General features: G+C 44.1%; 1 protein-coding gene across 8 annotated transcripts; it reads left to right on the top strand.

Moving 5' to 3' along the window:
* The first annotated feature begins 630 nt into the window (after positions 1–630).
* Positions 631–17,705, top strand: svilc (supervillin c). Of its 8 annotated transcripts, none has more exons than XM_028412688.1 (34): positions 631–732; positions 3,015–3,490; positions 4,360–4,506; positions 4,636–4,812; positions 5,259–5,293; positions 6,093–6,154; positions 7,017–7,162; positions 7,399–7,627; positions 7,731–8,275; positions 8,364–8,496; positions 9,363–9,413; positions 9,504–9,566; positions 9,983–10,057; positions 10,149–10,242; positions 10,330–10,413; positions 10,484–10,519; positions 10,601–10,742; positions 11,361–11,530; positions 11,615–11,725; positions 11,811–11,947; positions 12,342–12,489; positions 12,609–12,754; positions 12,868–13,043; positions 13,323–13,482; positions 13,575–13,893; positions 13,979–14,115; positions 14,199–14,301; positions 14,399–14,603; positions 14,694–14,827; positions 14,914–15,069; positions 15,372–15,515; positions 15,604–15,716; positions 16,349–16,504; positions 16,692–17,705. In XM_028412688.1, exons 2-34 carry the CDS (start codon positions 3,225–3,227, stop codon positions 16,779–16,781), a joined length of 4,890 nt encoding a protein of 1,629 aa, XP_028268489.1. In that variant the 5' UTR covers positions 631–732; positions 3,015–3,224; the 3' UTR covers positions 16,782–17,705. The 8 variants fall into 8 exon arrangements, with proteins under 8 accessions (XP_028268489.1, XP_028268487.1, XP_028268488.1 ...); XM_028412686.1 differs by having other exon boundaries at positions 4,309–4,506; positions 10,487–10,519; XM_028412687.1 differs by having other exon boundaries at positions 4,309–4,506; positions 13,323–13,470.
* Position 17,706: the final 1 nt, after the last annotated feature.

Here is a 17,706-nt window from a genome sequence, read left to right as displayed (position 1 = left end):
GAGTTACTGTTCATTCAAGAAGCATTTCTATAAACAACTACCTCTCACATAACTGTCTCTGTATTTGAATGCAACACCACCATCACCACTGATGTGTGTCTATATCAGTTTTTAATGCGATTTCACAAAGTGATCAGAAGGTGGCGATGTTGTGCCGTTTACGCACTAACAGGGCATCAAAAGATATTGGACGTTACCTATACCCCAAAATACCAAACTTCAGTGTTACTGTCAGTGAAAATAGGGGTGACCATTTTGAAATATATTACAGGGTAGTTTAGCAGTAGAGCATATAACAAATCTAAGCATTTATTTTCAGTTAGTTTATTCGCATGGCGGGAGAACATAGTCTTCAGTTTTTAAAGTTTTTGCACATGCGTGTTTGAGGTCATCAGTGTAAGTGTTAGTATTCTACTTCACTGTTATAAATTAAACAACTTGGCATGCAGCTAATAATCCTTGATAATCTACTGACTGACATAAAGTGACCCCGGGCCTCATATGAATTGCTACAACTGTGCAGTAATCCACAGTTCAACAGGAGAAACGTACAGTGCATGGGGCGTCCTGCGTTTTGCGCATCTATTTATACTCTTCCCCATAATACGGAGAGAGCCATCCACAGCTGCGAGTGTGACTACATTTGGAGCGACTCAACGGCAGTGAAGGATCAGTGGGCAGGGACCGCGCCAGGCGGAGGAAGGAAGGGAAGGCTCACGGTGCGCGCTGTGTGTGAGTAACCATGTATTAATTCATTCTGCATTCATGGTGTGTAACCAAGACATTTACAGTTTGTTGACCGAATGGCAGACAAAGACGAGTTCTGAGTGTTTTATAACAACTTTACGGTCACCTCCTGGGGTTCTGTCTGACCAGCTAAAGTTAGGGCTGCGCAATAGACAGAATAGCTGAGATGTGCAGACACTGTGAATAAATGTGTGACTGTCTGACTGTCGCACTCTGAATGTATCGCGAGTTGTGTTTGTTTTTGTGCCAAAATGCTTTTTACGCACACTTTACGCACGGATTTCCTGTTTTTGAGAATGCATTAATCCAGCCGAATTAACTTTAAAATTAATTTTAGTCTGATACAAATTTAATAGACATAATGTATTATAAGGCATCATTAAGTAGCCGGCTTTGGTAGCACAGGACGTCTGAAATAGACAAAAACAAATGAATTGTCAGCAGAGGTTTGATATCCTGTGCGGTTGTTTATTGGACAAATGAATAAACTTTGTGTGTTTACCGTACAAACAGACAAGTGTACAACTCACCAGGGGCTGTTGAGTGGATTATGTGGGGAGCACAAGATCCATCCGCATGCCTGTAATGTGGACATCAGTTAAAAGGCTTAACAGTGTCTGGGGCTGCTGATGACAATTTAAAACAGCCGTAAGTTACTCCTGGACAATGCAGCGAGAGGCTGTGTAAACCCATCCGCATTCATGATTTATTATAGTAGGCTCCATTTGTGGCATGCAGGAGAGGCCTTTTAGAATTTGTCCTTGAATTATGGAGATCAACAAGGGGGCTTTAGTGCAGGTATCTTAGCAGGCAGGGCAGGTGTAATTGGTCGGCGGCTTAATCTTTGCCAACCTTTTAATCTGGTTTACATTCAGGCCCCAGTGTGTACGTTATGTAACATTTTGCTCATCTGAATCCAGAAGGGAAATCGGTTTTTTAGAAAGTTGACAGTTGCCATAGAAACGTTTCAGATACAGGTCAGTGAAAGTTGTAGGGATGTGAGATTTAAATGTATGTTGGTCTCTGTCTAACTTGATGAAAGCATATTCATTAGAATATGCTATCACTGCTAAAGTTCAGATCCCAGACAACAGCTAGAGAATCAGCTCTCTTTGCTCATCCACTGGCTTCATTTCAAGCTAGTGTCAACTAGTGCCACTGGATTAGATGTCCATGATCCCTGTTGAGCCTCAATGGCAACCTCCCCTCCAATCAACAGTCCTCCAGCTCATCACATGACTTTTGCTCTGTACACAAGTGTGGCCACACTCAACTCTTACTCATGTTTTGCCAGCAAAAAAACCAGAAAGGAGTGTGGCGTCAGTGAGACTGGGGATGCCCGGGTGTTGCTCTCTCTTTGGGTCTGAACAGGGGGGGTGAGTTCTTCCTGTTCTGGTTGGTCTTGTCTCAATCATTTTAAATCTGCACTGTTCAGCTGACATTGACTGCAAAGGAAGCCTTCCTTTGGCTTCAGGTTATTGATGTTTTGTGCTGTGTAGTGTCTCACTGTATGTCTTCCCAGCAGTTTGAGGGCAGCAGTGAAACTGATCTTTTAACTCTGCTGCCATCAGGACCATTGAGCATCTATCTCATGTACTAAGTCTGTGGCTCACACCTCTTTGTTCGGGCTCTATTGTGCTTCCTGGAATGCTGACATCCACAGTTTTGGAAAGCACACAGACACACGTGCAAACTCACATTTATGTTTGTACATATTTGTGAGCTTATCTGTTAACATGGGCAGTGGTTAGTTGCTGCAAATTAATGTAAATCATGCCACATTTGTACAATTTATGAATGATCTTAAGGCTTTGTTGGTGCTGGGGGCAATAGCTTGTGTTGTTTGTATGTGTGTCCTATCGTAATTTAAATAGCTCATCATATATTGCATGTGTGTTGACATGCAGCAGTAAAATGCAGGATTAGGTGACATTTAAACAAAATAACGTTGACTTGTTCGGCTTCAGTTACTTACATTTTCGCAGAAGCCTGCAGGCACAGTGCCACCGAGGCCTGCAGACCCAAAGTGGAGCTGAGCTGTGGTGTTATGTTTCAGTGCAAGGAGAGATTCCTGCATGGCACTGCAGCCCGATACAGGTCATCTTACATGAAAAGGAGATGGACTTAGATGAGAGATGCACTGTTAAAAAAATTAAATTATAATGAAGGCAGCAGCTCATCAGTGTCGTCATGGGCCTTTCTAGGAAGATAGGTTGAGCTTGAGTGGTACAATGTTTTCTTAACTGTTTCATTTTTTCATCTTTCAGGAAAACATCCCTCTCACCGTGTTTCCCAGCCCCTGACTGGTGGAATCTATGAGCGAAACACATTATTTTGATCTGATGGAATCTGAGTTTTACTGGCTGCTGTGTTTTGCCTTCAAGTGGAGAATCATCACACCGTCTGGTTCGTGTTCATAAATGCTCCTGCAATTTTTTGAGAAGTAAAGAGTCAGTTAAATCCTTCTGAGGGACGCCATGGAGAATCCGGTCCTGGAGCCCAGATCGGAGCGGATTGCCCGCTACAAGGCTGAGAGGAGGCGAGAGCTGGCTGAACGCTTCGGCACAGTGGAGGAGCTTCCTTCTAAATGGGTGAGGAGAGATTCGAGAGAGGTGCACGAGCCAGCACACAGAGGGATGTTTAACTCGGACGGCCGTGGTGAAAGAGTGAATGGCAGAACACAAGCAGAGCTTACAAATGGATTGGAGGCAGACACTCCTCCAGAGACCAACTACCTGAGAAGGTGAGTCAGGACTGAATGAGGTCATTATTTCTTGTGAGATGATGGAAAAACTCCATGCTGCAAAAACAAAATGAGAAAAGTACTATTGACATCATTTTGATGAATAAGAAATAGGTAGAGGAAGAGTAGTGGAGCTGTCTATGTCTCCTCCTGCTGCTGAGCATGCTGGGGAGCAAGTTGTCAAAACACCAATAAAACCACTCTGGCTACACAACCTTGACAGCACCTCTCACCTGCTTCAAGCAGTGGGCATTAACATAGCAAGTATTGACCTTAACATCAGTGCATGTTATATTTATTATCCTAAGATTTCTAAATAGATGGTTAATACTTATCTGTGGAATCATAGTACCAAGACTAAAACACTAAGGTTCCTCTCTTATACAGAGCCATGAGAGCAATCTCATTCACTTTTCTTTGCTTTTGCTTCTTTTGTGTAATTGTGCATATTGTGGGTATCTGTGTGTCATTTGTGTCTGAGTACCAAACCTGTGCATAGTAGGTTATATTTTCCAGACACTAGTAATCCAGGCTGGCTATGCTGTACTACCAACATTTAAACCCACTCTCCTCCTCACCAGTGACCTTTCAGCAGGACCAGATCCTTGACTCCACCAGTTGCTCTGTAGCCTTTGTTTCTAATTAAAACTGAGAGGTCTAAATCAGTTGGTCCCAGCAGGGAATTTTAAAGCCAGTCTGTTACTTTGTTGCATTTGGTTGGTACTCTGCCAGCTGTTCCTGAACTATCTACAACTTTAGTCTTTTCCATTGCACCTTTCATTATTTTGTGTTTTGGAACATCCCAATCATCCCAAAAGATCCACACTTCTCTACCCTTACCTCCTTCCCCTCACTCCCACCACCCCCAGCCAGGACTCTGCCAGCATTCAGAGTGAGGAGGGGCCCACTGTCCCTCTCGGACTCGACGCTCCGCAGCTCCACACACGGGTGTCAGTGGGCCAGTTGAGAAGTGCCCTTCTGCAGCAATCGGAGAGTGGAGCGCAGCCCGAGAAAGTGTAGGGTCACCTGCATGGGTGTGATCCAGACCATGAGTCTGTGTGCCTCTGTGACTATATTTGTTTTTATCTCAGCATCTTCTTCCCTTTTTCCTTCCTCCTGCTCTGTGTATGTGGATACTACTGTAGCTGCCCTGATGCAGGGCGAGCCACCTCCTCTCTGGACCTGGCTGTGAAGCCGGGCTCTGAGGGGAGCCGGCGACGCACTCGGCGTTACCTCCCAGGAGGGTCAATTGGCGGTCGCAAGACCAGCGAACGCTTCAGGACACAGCCAATCACAGCCAATGAGATGGAGGAGAGCAGCGGGTAGGGGCTGTTTGCTGTGGCACCTGGTCTGTTACTACCAAAGAAAATGCTGTTTGCAGTGGGCTGTTTTTGGCGTGTTGATATTTTTATCACCACATAAAAATAGACACACATAAAAGCATTCACACAACACTACAAGTGTCATCTTACAGGATGAGGCTTTGAATTGTATTGTTGTTTATGTGATTCAGCTGAGGTGTGTCTTATGGAGCATTTTTACATAATCCCATGGGTTGTGTGGTTTGCATGAGTTTGCCTCCACAGTGTCCCTTCACCACCATGTAAATATGAAAATGAGTATCTCGGTTGTCTGGGCTGCAGACTGAAGCACAAAGAGTCTTATTGTAAATTCCAAGCAGCATCGGAAAGAGCTGCTTTAAAAATTCCACGTCACCTACCTGTTTATATTTCACCTGATGACCTCACCTTTTTTTCTATCCCGCCAGGCTCCTGGATGCAGAAGAAGAGGAGAACAGCAAAGGTAAAACCCAACAAATGTTTAGTGTGTGTGTGCAACTTGCACGGTTGCCTTCATACATTTGTTTTTATTAGCCCAGGAAATAAATCCGGTTATATTTTTAAACTCACAATGTTTAATGTCCTCAGTGATGACAGATTTATGTCCCACAAACCATGTGGAGCAGTGGAGCAGAGTCCTTCTCTTGACCCCTCACCATAAAAAGATTACAAGCAAGTCTTACCAAAGTTTGAATTACTGAGTATTTACACCACTGTTAAATGGCACTGGTATATTAAAATTATTCATAACTGCCCGTGGTGGAGGTAGTACTCATGCTAATGTACTCTATTTCGTGCTTAGGTATGTATGTGCACAAATAAAAGGGACTCCTGTATCTGATATATTACATGTTTATTTTGTTACTGTATCTAGTACAATCAAGCAGCTAAGTTAAGCTAAGCTAGGCTAAGAATTCATCCTCCACCACAGAGTCACAGGATAAACCTGAGGGGGTCAAGATTTTGAAGAATTTTGGAAAAATTTACTCATTCAGGACTTACACTGGACTGACACATGCAAAAGATTTTTTTTATATTTCCTTTTGTTTGTACAACCATAAGCTGAAAAAACCTGTCAATCAGACAAGATAAATGCTTGCAGAAAAACTGATAAAATCAAATTCAAGCGCGGTCCATTGAGAAATGTCACCTCAAGTTGCATGTGTTAACACCGGCAGCACCTTTATTTCCAGCCGCTAACCGGAGACTGTGTCGTTCTCATTAACTCTTCTGTGACATGATGATTTTTCTGTTTCACACAGCGGATGTGAAAACAGATGACAGAGCCAAAATGAGTGTTGCAGCCAAGATGTCTTTGTTTAAAGTAAGTGTGCACTGCTGAAACATGATCTTTATTTCTGCTCGTGACCTCCTAGATAAACTTGTCTAACCAGACAGAACATGAATGTAGCCATTATAACTGAATATATTGAAGGTCCACCCGCCATAAACAGTCACCTCGTCTGCTCACCTTACAATTTGAGAGGCATGGTGAGCCAGCGCTGAGCACGCAGAACACAACCTGATCATGCCGGGGGGAATATGAATGGCCAAACAGGTGCTGTCCATGGATACACTGTTTGCTGTGATGTTACACTGTTTTCACTGGTACTTATTAAAAGACAGACTAAATTTATAGTGTGATCAGTGCAAATTTAAAATAGCACTGAAGCCCGCAGAGTCCTGATGATTGGGTCTGAATGTATGCAGAAGATGAAACATACAGTGAGGCCTTCAAACATGTCGGCTCCTGAACGGTTTTATTCCTCAAGCATCAGGTGAAAATGTGCCAGACGCTGTATGGCCATTAACAACCACAGCAGCTGTGTTATAATTAGCCCTGCTCCTCTGTGGAGGCAGGCAGGGAGGTAACTGAAGCCAGCAGGTCTCTGGTTACACTGTGACCTGTTGCACTGCCATATAGCAAGTAGCCAAGCTGCTCCACCTTACAGATCTCTGCTTTATTCACCAGCTATCTGAGCCGCTCCCCCTCCCTCCATCTGTCCATACAAATAGAACAGGAGGGGAGTTTACGCTGCCGTTTTTTTGTGGACTCCCTTCAACAGGTGTTCGCTGTCCATCGACGGCCTGCTGCATTATATGACCTGAATGTTGTGGTCCACCTGCAGCAAAGACTAACCTGATATGATGTGCTGGCATTAATGTCTTCCCTGACTCCTCTGTAGGAGCTGGAGAAGTCTGCCGCCCCCGAGGCCTCGGCTCTCCTGAAGCCCCGTTCAGGCAGCGTCAGTCATGAACGCAGGACGCGGCGTGGCAACGACCATCGCTTTCTTACACAGCCAATCACCTGTGAAGAAATTGTGGCAATCAGGTGGGGGGGCGATACAGTCTTACCAAACCTGTATTATACAGTAAATGTAGGTCAGTTTACATTTAAAGACTATTTTGAGATGCTTGAGTGGGAATTTCCAGCAGAAGGATTGCATCTGACATATCAGCTAAAAATAGATCACATGGTGCCCAGTGCTGTGATGAGGCCCACTGGAGACCAGTGACTGGGAAGAAGAGATTCGCATAAAGACTTATTTGACTGTTTTAAACCTGCAGTGCTCCCAAACCAGCACCTCCAGTGGAAGTCCCCTCTGTCCAGGCTGAGTCAGCAGAGGACGGCGATGAGAGCTGCAAGCTGAGTATGAGCGAGAAGCTAGCCCTCTTCAACAAACTGTCTCTTCCCGGGAGGCTTGGGGCCAGCCCGGCTGATGGGCCCCCAGAGAGGCGAAGGCAGAAGGGTGCTCGGTACCGCACACAGCCCATCACTGTAGAGGAGGTCAGTCTGGTGAGTAAGAAAAACCAGAGCATAAATAACAACAGAACAGCAGCCATTGTTATGTTTCTACCTGTAATATTTGTGTTTCACTGGACTTGTTATTCATCTTTAGCTCCAGAAAGGCCCCATCCAGCTTCCTGCCTTCTGTTTGTCCCCTGATCTGACTGACAGACAGCAGGGCTCATCTGTCAACCTAAAACCCAGTGAGTTACGTCTCTCCCAGCCAAGACCAGAGGTCTGCCCCACTCCCGGAGACCCAGGTCCCACCCAGCAGGGCCTGCAGCGCTATGACTCTGAGCCGGCTTTGAAGGGAATCCTGAAGAAGAGCCGCTCTGCAGGCCCGGAGTGGAGCAGAATGGAGGGTGGTCAAGTGGATACACCCATCAGCCACCAGCAGAATGGTGGAGGCTGTGGAGAAGCAGTGATGCATGGGAGGACGGAGGAAAGTGAGAGGCAGGAGATTTCTGCGGCACCACGAAGAGTGAGACGTGAAGAGGGGACTGCTGCTCCATGGAGACAGAGGGGTCGGAACAGAAGGGAAACTATTGCTTGCACACCAGTAAGAGCCATGCCTGAGCAGGATGCTCCTCAGGAGGAGAGGCCCTGTCAGACCGAACCACAGGAACAGACCCTGTCATCTGTGGGAAACAGAGTCCAGTAAGTCCATGTGCACTGTGTCTTTGTGTTATATGAGATAGTATGCATTAATGTGTGACGCCAAAAGTGTAATTTACTCGTCCAAAAGGCAAGAAGAGGAGCCAGACAGTGTGAGGAAGATGGATGGAGAAACCAAAGCCACAGGACTCGTTCATGTCACCCCGGCAGATTGTATTCCAAAAACGCAGGATACAACCAGCAGCAGCAGCAGCAGGCATCAGGTGAGACACAGAAACATGTCTTCTTCTACAAGTCAGTAAGATCTGGTGTTGAAAAAGATGAGGAAGATAGACTTAAAATAGTGCTGCATCCCTTTTTATTCCTCATACTAGTACTGGAGAGCAAAGCTCTGCAAAACATTCCAAAGAGCTCCTTTTTCTCAGCGGACTGGATTTGTTCTTTGTAGTGGAAAGGGTTCACCTCACATTTGTAAATCCTCCATTATCACAAGTCCCTTAAGGGAGCCGGCACAATCCAAGCTCCCAGTAGAGAGGGACAATAATCAGCAGTTCAGCAGTGACCATCGTGTAGTATGCAGTGCAGCATGTTGAACAGGATTGATATAATCACTGTGATAATAAAATGAATGGGAGGACAACTGGCTATATAAACTGATTTTAAAAAAGCATCACACCTTTTTGAACTATGATGTTATATATTTGGATTGAAAGCTTGTATCCATAGGAACATATTGCCTCTAGCTGTTTATAGGTCACTGAGTGCACTGTTTCGGCCAGCTTTAAAGTGACACAAAGAAAGCTGGTAGATTAGGCTGACACACCACCGAAACCAGATATAGCGTCTCTCAGTGGCAGCACTTTGGATTTGGTATGTGCTAAATGTCTTGCGTTCAGCGTTAAGTTACTGGGGAATACACTGAGACTAGTTAGTGTTTATGTACTCGGATGGATCTGACTGTCTCAGAGCGTCATGTGGAATGTAAAACAGACCGATTATACTGGTGGTTAAATGTCGACCGCTTTAATGACCTGAATCTCAGCTGCAGCAGGCTGATGCCACTGTAGGTGTGCACACAAGTTTATGATTCAGTCTTTCTGTTTATGTCTGTTTTTTGTGCTATTCTCAGCAGGAAGAGTCAGAAAATCTTAATGATGAGTGCATCAACACTCAGTGCTGGGTAAGACTTTGACTAATGAATTGAAACCTATCAGTCTAAAATCTAGCCTGTTTAAATATCTTTAGCCTGGCCCTCTGTCTTCTCTCCCAGGAGCCCGTCTTTGCCTCTGTCTATTCTATCAGTACGCCCCAGTATATCATGTGTTTCAACCAGGTAACTGTGTGAGCCGCTGGGTGGCTGATTTGGAGTGTTTCTGCACTGCAGTGGAAAGTTCTTGTCATGGCACAGATTCACAGGTGGATGTGATTTTTACAGCCAGCGTGTGAAGTTTCACTCATGCTAACGAGTCAGCTTTGTCTCCTGCAGTGAGATATTTGTCTGGAAATGATGAAGTGACACTTTGCGACTCTCGTTTTACACTTTCTGTTTAATTGTGTGCTCACAGTTCTCTCATGCATTTGTTCCTTATGCCCAATTTTAGACAGAAAGGTATCATATCCACACACCACACCTCTCTGTTAAGCATGTGCATCGTGCAGATGGATTAAAAGTTTATGTCTCAGTTTGCTTCTTCTGGCCTCACCTGTCTACCTTCTTATCCATGCATTCCATTTTCTTCTTACCCCCAGACTAATCTGTCTTTTGAGGCACAAGAAGTCGCCTCCCCTACAAAGAACTTGAGTCAGCCCCAGTGGAGACAGAAGGTGACACATCCCTGCATTTACTTTTGCTGTTTTTGGTGTTTATAGAGGAGCTCATATGCGCCCTTACAGTTCTGTTTCTCTGGCTGTGCAGACTAAAGGAGCTGAGCATGAGATCTCAGAAGCCGAAGACATAAATTCACAGCAGGAAAGCAAAGAACATGAGGCTGCATGCGTGACTAGAATAGGTCAGTTTACTCTGGTTTTTATTCTCATGCTCATACTACAGTGTATGCTTACCTCTTTGATTTGTATTCTGTGTTTTCTGCTTATAGATGCTGGATCTCCTGATCCAGACAGAAATGATGTCTCTCACAACAGGAGACAGTCTACAGAAGTTTCATCATGCACGTATGAAGGTCAGAGTAGCTTTAGTGTAAATAATAAAAACTTCTGACAACCACGTTTCTGACAGTTTGATTTTCTCAGCAGAGATCTCCACACAGCCTGTGGCGGAATTGGACGGTAAGATCTAAACCACCAAGGAGAGCAGAATCAGCTCATCAATAAAGATCTGTGATGTTTACATTTGTGTCTGTGTTACAGCTCCTCAGGAGGGGAGGGTGGAGACACCTGGACAGGAATCGAACATATGTGGTGGAGGTTTCTTTAGCGAGCAGTCCCCTCCTTCTGCTCCCACAGAAACTGAGCAGGACCTGGACATCCTCTGCCAGACCAACACACCCATGTGAGTCCAATTTTTAGCACAGGTTGGAACAAAGCTTTATATTGATTACTTCAACAGGGTTGTGATGAATTCATGATCATTTTACAAACACCTGTCCTCTCCGCCTCTGTGCTGTAACAGAGACATCTGCTGGTGACTTTTTTTTTACATCTTTTAAACTTAATCATCTTGGGAAAGAAAAGACAAATTGTACGTTTTATTTAAAATAGGAGGTCAGAATGTTCCTGTTTTCCATGTGAATAACATTAAATAAACAAAACATGGCTGAACAGGACAAAAGGGTGTTTGCATGGCGGCTCACTAGGCTGACTGTCAGCTGTGAAGCCAATTTACATACAGAACAGGTTTTACTGTGTAATGTCATTTGGAAACAGGCAAATATCAGGCACGCCACCTGTGACATCAGACAGCTGCTCCTCTATAAAGCTGTGGTACATTGACTGTGAGAGTTTTCTATGACAAAACATTGATGTTTATGATTTGAGTTGATTGAAAAATTTATTTTTAATCATTCAATGCTTGCACACAAACTAATTGATTTTATTTGACATGTTTTTGTTACTCACAGTGACTGCGTATTGTCTGAATCGAAATTTATTTTTGTGTGTGTGTGTTCAGACTGACCTCAGCTGTTGCAGAACACAGGCGGGCAGTACGTCCGTCCCGTCGGACTCAGGGCTCCAGAAACCCACTGAGGGCTCTGGCAGCCAGAGAGGACATCAGGCAGGACTACTACATGGGGGAAAGAGTAAACACAGCTGCTGAGGAGAGAATCCAAGCAGAGAAGAGTGAGCTCACTTTCCTTCTTTTCTTTTTACTTTGATTTTCTTATTGCAGCCCAATTGCCTTATGTTGTGTTTTCCTCTCTTTAGAGTCTAAGAACTCGTCTGAGTCACATCTTGTAGACTGCTTCTCTCACTCAGATGCTGAGACAATCAAAACGTACCCTCCCTTCAGCAGTCTGATGCTCATCCACATCAAAGGCAGGGAAAGATTCGGTTCATCCGTGCACATGGATGTCTTTGTGATAGAGCTGGTGTTTATATTAACAAGCACCTGTGATGACAGGTAGGCGGCATGTTCAGGTCCGTCTGGTTGAGCCCTCAGCGCGGTCACTGAACAGTGGAGACTGCTTCCTGCTGGTCACACCAGAGCACTGCATCCTGTGGAGTGGAGAGTTTGCCAACGAACAGGAAAAGGCAAAGGTAATAATAACAAAGACAACAATATGCAGTAATGTGCTTATTTGTAATCATGGCAGGATATTATTTGCAATACAATTAGCCCAGGGTAAAAAGAAATAACATGTTTACTTTTATACATGCATTAAAATCCTCCTCCACTGATATGAATCAAATACATGCTCCTGTTTGCCAGTAAATATCCGTTCATTCATGAAATTACAAATATTCTCAGTGGAGAATTCTGATGGAAATTATATTGTAATAATTTAACGCCTATTTTAAAGTGAATTTCATGCTACAGAATGCATAAAGCTGAATAAAATCACACTAATTATCATTATTTGCTGTGGAAATTCCTAATTTTAATTATGTTAACTATTTTTAATCCCTGTGTTCACTGGAATTTGTTTCTTAGGCTTTAGAGCTGGCATCCTTCCTCCAGAGCCAGAGGGACCTCGGATGTCAGGCCGTCCAGGTTGTCCATCTGAAGGAGGGACTGAACTCTGACAGCAGCATTGCTGCAGACTTCTGGAGTCTTCTAGGAGGAAGAACGCAATACAGAGGTAAGAGGTCACGTGCTTTTATATATTTAATTAATTTATGTGATTTGACTGTGTCCAAGTGGAATATTATAGAACATGGACTGTATGTCATATTTTTGTGTTTCTGATTCTCCACACAGGAGCAGGTGCACCAGAGGAGGATGAGCTCTATGAGTGCGGTGTGGTGGAGTCTAACTGTGTTTACAGGCTGGTGGAGAACAGACTGGTGCCTCATGAACAAGCCTGGGCCTCCACTCCCAGCATCTCCCTGCTGGGCTCCTCTGAGGTCTCAGCTTTCCTTTTCCTGACTGTTTATTCAGTTTTATATTTCACACATACTTCAGGAAGTTTTTAACCAGCTCATAATTGTCTTGTGTGTGTGTGTCTGTGTGTGTCCAGGCCCTGGTGTTTGATTTCGGCAGTGAGGTGTATCTGTGGCATGGACAGGATGTGTCCCTCAGGAGGAGAAATGTTGCTCTTCAGCTGACTAATCAAGTGTGGGTCGGTGCCTATGACTACAGCAACTGTCGAGTCAACCCACTGGATCCCACTCAGAGTAACCCCAGCATTCAGCTGTGAGTGTACACACTGCAGGCAATGAAAAGATCTGTGCCACAGCAGCTACTTTACCTATTATTCCATGTAATATAAACAACAAGAGCTGCCTTTTCTCACTGTGCACTACGTGTATACAACATTATGTTTACTGTGCTTATTGGAGAACCAGTCAGATCCACTACAGATGCTAAGTTCATACAATAAATGACCACACTGCACATAGAGAGACCCTTAGACAGCTATGTGTCCATGCTATTAAATCCTGCGTAAGTCTAGACCTGATTTATTTATCACAGGAGAGGTGAGGGCCGTCCTGTATGGGCTCTGTTTGGTGTCCTCTCTCAGCACAATGAGACGGCTCTGTTCAGGGAGAAGTTCCTGGACTGGACATGCAGGAGTGGAGTCAGTAAAGAAGAAGCTGCTACAATCAGAGACGAGACGCAGGTTCATCTCACAGTTCAGTGGTTTATTCATAATGCAGCACACTTTACATTCATGTTGCTAAACCAATATGTTCAAAGTCTGAACGTCTGCTGTCTTCTCTGCAGTCCGTCCCAGCTCAGTTGTCCCAGCCTGTGTCCCCGTCCTCAGATGTCCTCAGTCCCTGTGATGCCAAAGTTTTAGTGTCTGGTCAGTCGTTGGAAGGGGACAGTGTCATCCACACTGTGCTGTCCGGGGTCGATGTCCAGAGAGGCCATGGTGTTATCATGATGGAGGAAGGACGTAAGATGGAGCTGGAAACTCTAGCAGTGGACACCTGGCATGTCCAGGAGTTTGACGACAGTGAGATCCCAGTGGAGAGCACCGGACAGCTTCATGAAGGAGACTCCTATGTCATCCGCTGGACATACAGCATCAACACTGTTGGTCTGTGTTGATGACGACACTAACACCTGTTCTGCAATTTGAATCTTTTTTTGCACTTTATTGATGATTCATATTTTTGTTATAGACAGCTCTGATGAGTGTGACATTGGTCCAAAGGAATACACCGCCTTCTTTTTGTGGCGAGGGCGGAACTCCAGTGTGAGTGGGCGGGACACAGCTGCTTTCCTGTCCATTGGGATGAAGAACCATGATGGGTCACAGGTCAGAGTCATCACAATAGAGGATCATTATTGTAACTATGGTAACGTTTTTAAGCAGGGCTCTTGTTGTGTTTGATTCTGAAGGTGGTGGTACCTCAGGGAAAGGAACCTCCTTGTTTCCTGCAGCTGTTTCAGGGAGGTCTGGTCATTCACATGGGCAGGAGAGAGGAAGCTGCTACGAATGCAGGTGCAGTAAAATCAGTTTGCTTTTATGTGAAGTATCTGTTCCTGTACCCCTTCTTCATGTTGTAAAATGATTTTTTTAAATGTTTCCTTGGTCACAGATTGGCGTCTGTTCTGTGTGCGAGGGGAGCTGCCAGAGGAGGGTTTGCTGTTAGAGGTGGAGTGCTGCTGTGCTGGTCTAAGGTCCAGGGGCTCGGTTGTCTTGCTGAATAGCCAGCAGGGGGTGCTGTACCTCTGGAATGGCTGTAAAGCTCACAGCAGCACCAAAGAAGTCAGCAAGAGGACTGTGGAACGTCTCACACAGACGTAAGTTACATCATCTGGGTGGACATCATTGATCATCAATAATTAAGACTAGCAGTATTTTAAAACTTTTAATATTTGTGTGTGTGTTAGGTGTCCACCAGAGCTGGGTCTCAGAAAAAGCAGCCCTGTGAAGGTGGAGGTTGTGGAGGAAGGTTCAGAACCTGCAGAGTTCTGGACAGCTCTTGGGCAGATGGACAGGAAGGCCTACGACTGCATGCTTCAAGGTTTCAACACGACACACACTATTGTCACTGTTGTTGTTCCTCATAAAAAAATCATATAAGAAGCCACATTTTCTGTCCTCTGGTAGATCCGGGCAAGTATAACTTCACACCTCGCCTCTTCTATCTGAGTACCTCCTCTGGAAGTTTTAAGGCCGAGGAGCTTCAGTGTCCAGCTCGGCTGCCGGGCCTTGTGATGGCAATGCCCTTTGTACAGGAGAGTCTGTATTCTGTACCACAACCAGGTGAGAGCAGGCACCAAGCTAACATCTGACATCTCCTAATTTCCTCTAACTGTCCTTTTTTAATTGAGGACAAACCTAAACAATGAATATGAGCTTGCTTATCTTAGGGAATCCAATAGAAATAAAATTGTTCATTTGTATGAGGATGGATGAAGTATTATTCTATCCTATTGAATGATATAATAAGAAGAAAAGGTAAAAATTCTCTCTGTTATTTAATTTTACCACAGGAATGTAGACCTAATCTAATCTAATTTTACTTTACAGTCCAATTATTCCCCTCTTTATCGTCTGCCTTCCAGCCTTGTTCCTGCTTGACAACCGTCTGGAGGTCTACCTGTGGCAAAAAGGTCAGCCCGAGCAGACGGAGAGCTCAGCCTCGGCCTGGACCCTCTGGCATAATGAGAGAAAGTGTGCCATGCAGACAGCGCTGCAGTACTGCAGAGGTGGGGAGGTTAAAAATGTTCTGCATGACAGCACTGTGGCTTCTATTTAAGGTTAAAAAAAAGTGGCTTTTTATGCTCTGTATTCTAGAGATGAACCCAAGAAGGCCACCACAGGCCTACCTCATCTTTGAGGGGTTGGAACCTCTCACCTTCACTAATGTCTTTCCCCGCTGGGAGAGAAGCCTGGGACGCCACGCACAGGTAAACATGCATCTACGGGAACAGGTTTTTCACCTGGAGGTGAGATCAGATGTTGTGTACTCCTGTTGTTCAGCTGTTATTGTTTGTCATCCTTCATATTTCTCTGGATGTAGCAGAAAAATCACCCTCACACTGAAGCAGTGAAAACTGAGATTGTTCTATAAATGGCTTTTGTCCTGAAAGAATTGTGTGTAGCCTTGTTAAAATGCCTTTTCTGTCACATAAAATTGTTGGTGTCAAATATGACTCATCATGTGAGTGTGCACAAGAAGCTTTAAGGACGATGCTTAGGGTAAACAAATGTGTTATTTGGAGACTGGTAGCTATAATTTTACAGATCCTTCAAAACTTTCAAATTGATTTGTTGTTTGGTACGTTTCTGACCTGTGAGTGTTTGTCTTCCTGTTTTATTTTTGTTGTCTGACCACAAGGAGAAAGAAATGCACTTATTTCAGTTAGTCACATTGGTTAAGTCTTAATAGGATGTTTGGGATTTTTGTCACATCAAATTTATGCGTTTTTCTTTTGCAATTTGCTGAAAAATATTCTGAAACATAACCTAGACCCACCAGATATTGCCTGTCTTGCAGACCATTTATCAATGTCAGGGTGTTGTTTGGTATATGTACCAGGGCGACACGGGGCGAATGAAGCTGACCTTGGTGCAGGACGCCCTGGCCCAGCTCATGAAGACCCAGTACCCTCTGGAAGAGCTGCTGCGGTGCCCCTTACCTGAAGGAGTGGACCCCCAGCACCTGGAGGTCTATCTGTCTGACCAGGACTTCCAGGTAAATTAATGCAAAAGTATGCAGTGAGGGCTTTTAACCAGCAGGCGGCAGTGTTCACCAGAAGTTGCAGATAAATATAAGCATCTCATACTTATAATCTAATGATACATTCTGAGAGGAATATTTGTTTTCTTTCTATTTATAAAAGGATTTCTCTCTTAAATAAATCACTGCAATTATGTTTCAGACTATTTTGGAAATGAAGAGAGATGAATATGCCTCCCTCCCAAGTTGGAAGCAAATTGATCTGAAGAAAAGCAAAGGGCTGTTTTGTTAGATCAGGCGGAGTCTGATGGATGCTCCAGTATTACGGATGTTCCTCCTCCGCTGACAAAAGGAAGATGCTGCTGGGGATCGTAGCATCATGTTGCTGCACAAAGGACTCTCACAACATAATAAAAAGAAGAAAAAAAATCACTTTTATTTATGTTAAATTAGTATGAGTGTGTGGACTTTTTATCAGACACGGATTCTTCCATAGTTACTGTATGGTTCAGAGAAAAAAAAGACACTTTGCTATGTAATTTTATCTGTACAAATCAGTGAAAGATATTAAAAAAAGGTGTGCAAGTAAAAGAAGAACATCAGTAACAAACTGTGGGATAAGGATGAGTGCTCACAAAAAGATCAATACTAATAAACAATGTAAACAAACAAACAAACAAAACTAACCACTTGATATCGCTCCAACAAAACATCTGTGCACTGCGGTTTCTGCTTAACTTTGACTAACTGAATGGAAAACTGCTGCTTCTCTTCCCACCTCCACGATTGTCTCCAAAATCTTAAAAACAAAAAAAAACATGTGTGTGTTCAATGCAGTTTCACAGTCATTGTCATACTGATGTGTTCATATGTCGGCCAGCCTTTTGTGTATAAAGCTTTGTGCCATGTGTACTGTAGCCAAGGCCAGTGTGTTCATTGGCTGTGGGTAAATGCCTTATTAGGGCTCCCTGGGGATTTAATATTAGCTATGCATGACGGGACAGGTAGACATGCTCCAATAACATCCCTCTGGCCCAAAAACAACACAATAATTCTGCTTCATCTCAATTAACACACTGTTCAAAGCAACACTCATGACACGACAGAGATGTACCTCCCACACCTCTCATTGTTGTGTGAAACCTCAATATTTCAATCATCTGTGGAACCTTTGTACCATTTAGCTATCAGTGATAAAAGTATTGGTCTACTTTGAT

This window comes from Parambassis ranga, chromosome 8 (assembly GCF_900634625.1).
Source record: "Parambassis ranga chromosome 8, fParRan2.1, whole genome shotgun sequence".
NCBI classification, from domain to species: domain Eukaryota; kingdom Metazoa; phylum Chordata; class Actinopteri; family Ambassidae; genus Parambassis; species Parambassis ranga.
This window is presented reverse-complemented; position numbering and strand designations above follow the sequence as displayed.

Bases quoted from the DNA above. Each gene is read 5' to 3' on its own strand.
- svilc (XM_028412683.1), top strand. From the start codon at position 3,225: ATGGAGAATCCGGTCCTGGAGCCCAGATCGGAGCGGATTGCCCGCTAC. The intron at 11,531-11,614 runs GTGAGCTCACTT...TCCTCTCTTTAG, and splicing joins GAGAATCCAAGCAGAGAAGA to AGTCTAAGAACTCGTCTGAG. The intron at 12,755-12,867 runs GTCTCAGCTTTC...GTGTGTGTCCAG, and splicing joins CCCTGCTGGGCTCCTCTGAG to GCCCTGGTGTTTGATTTCGG.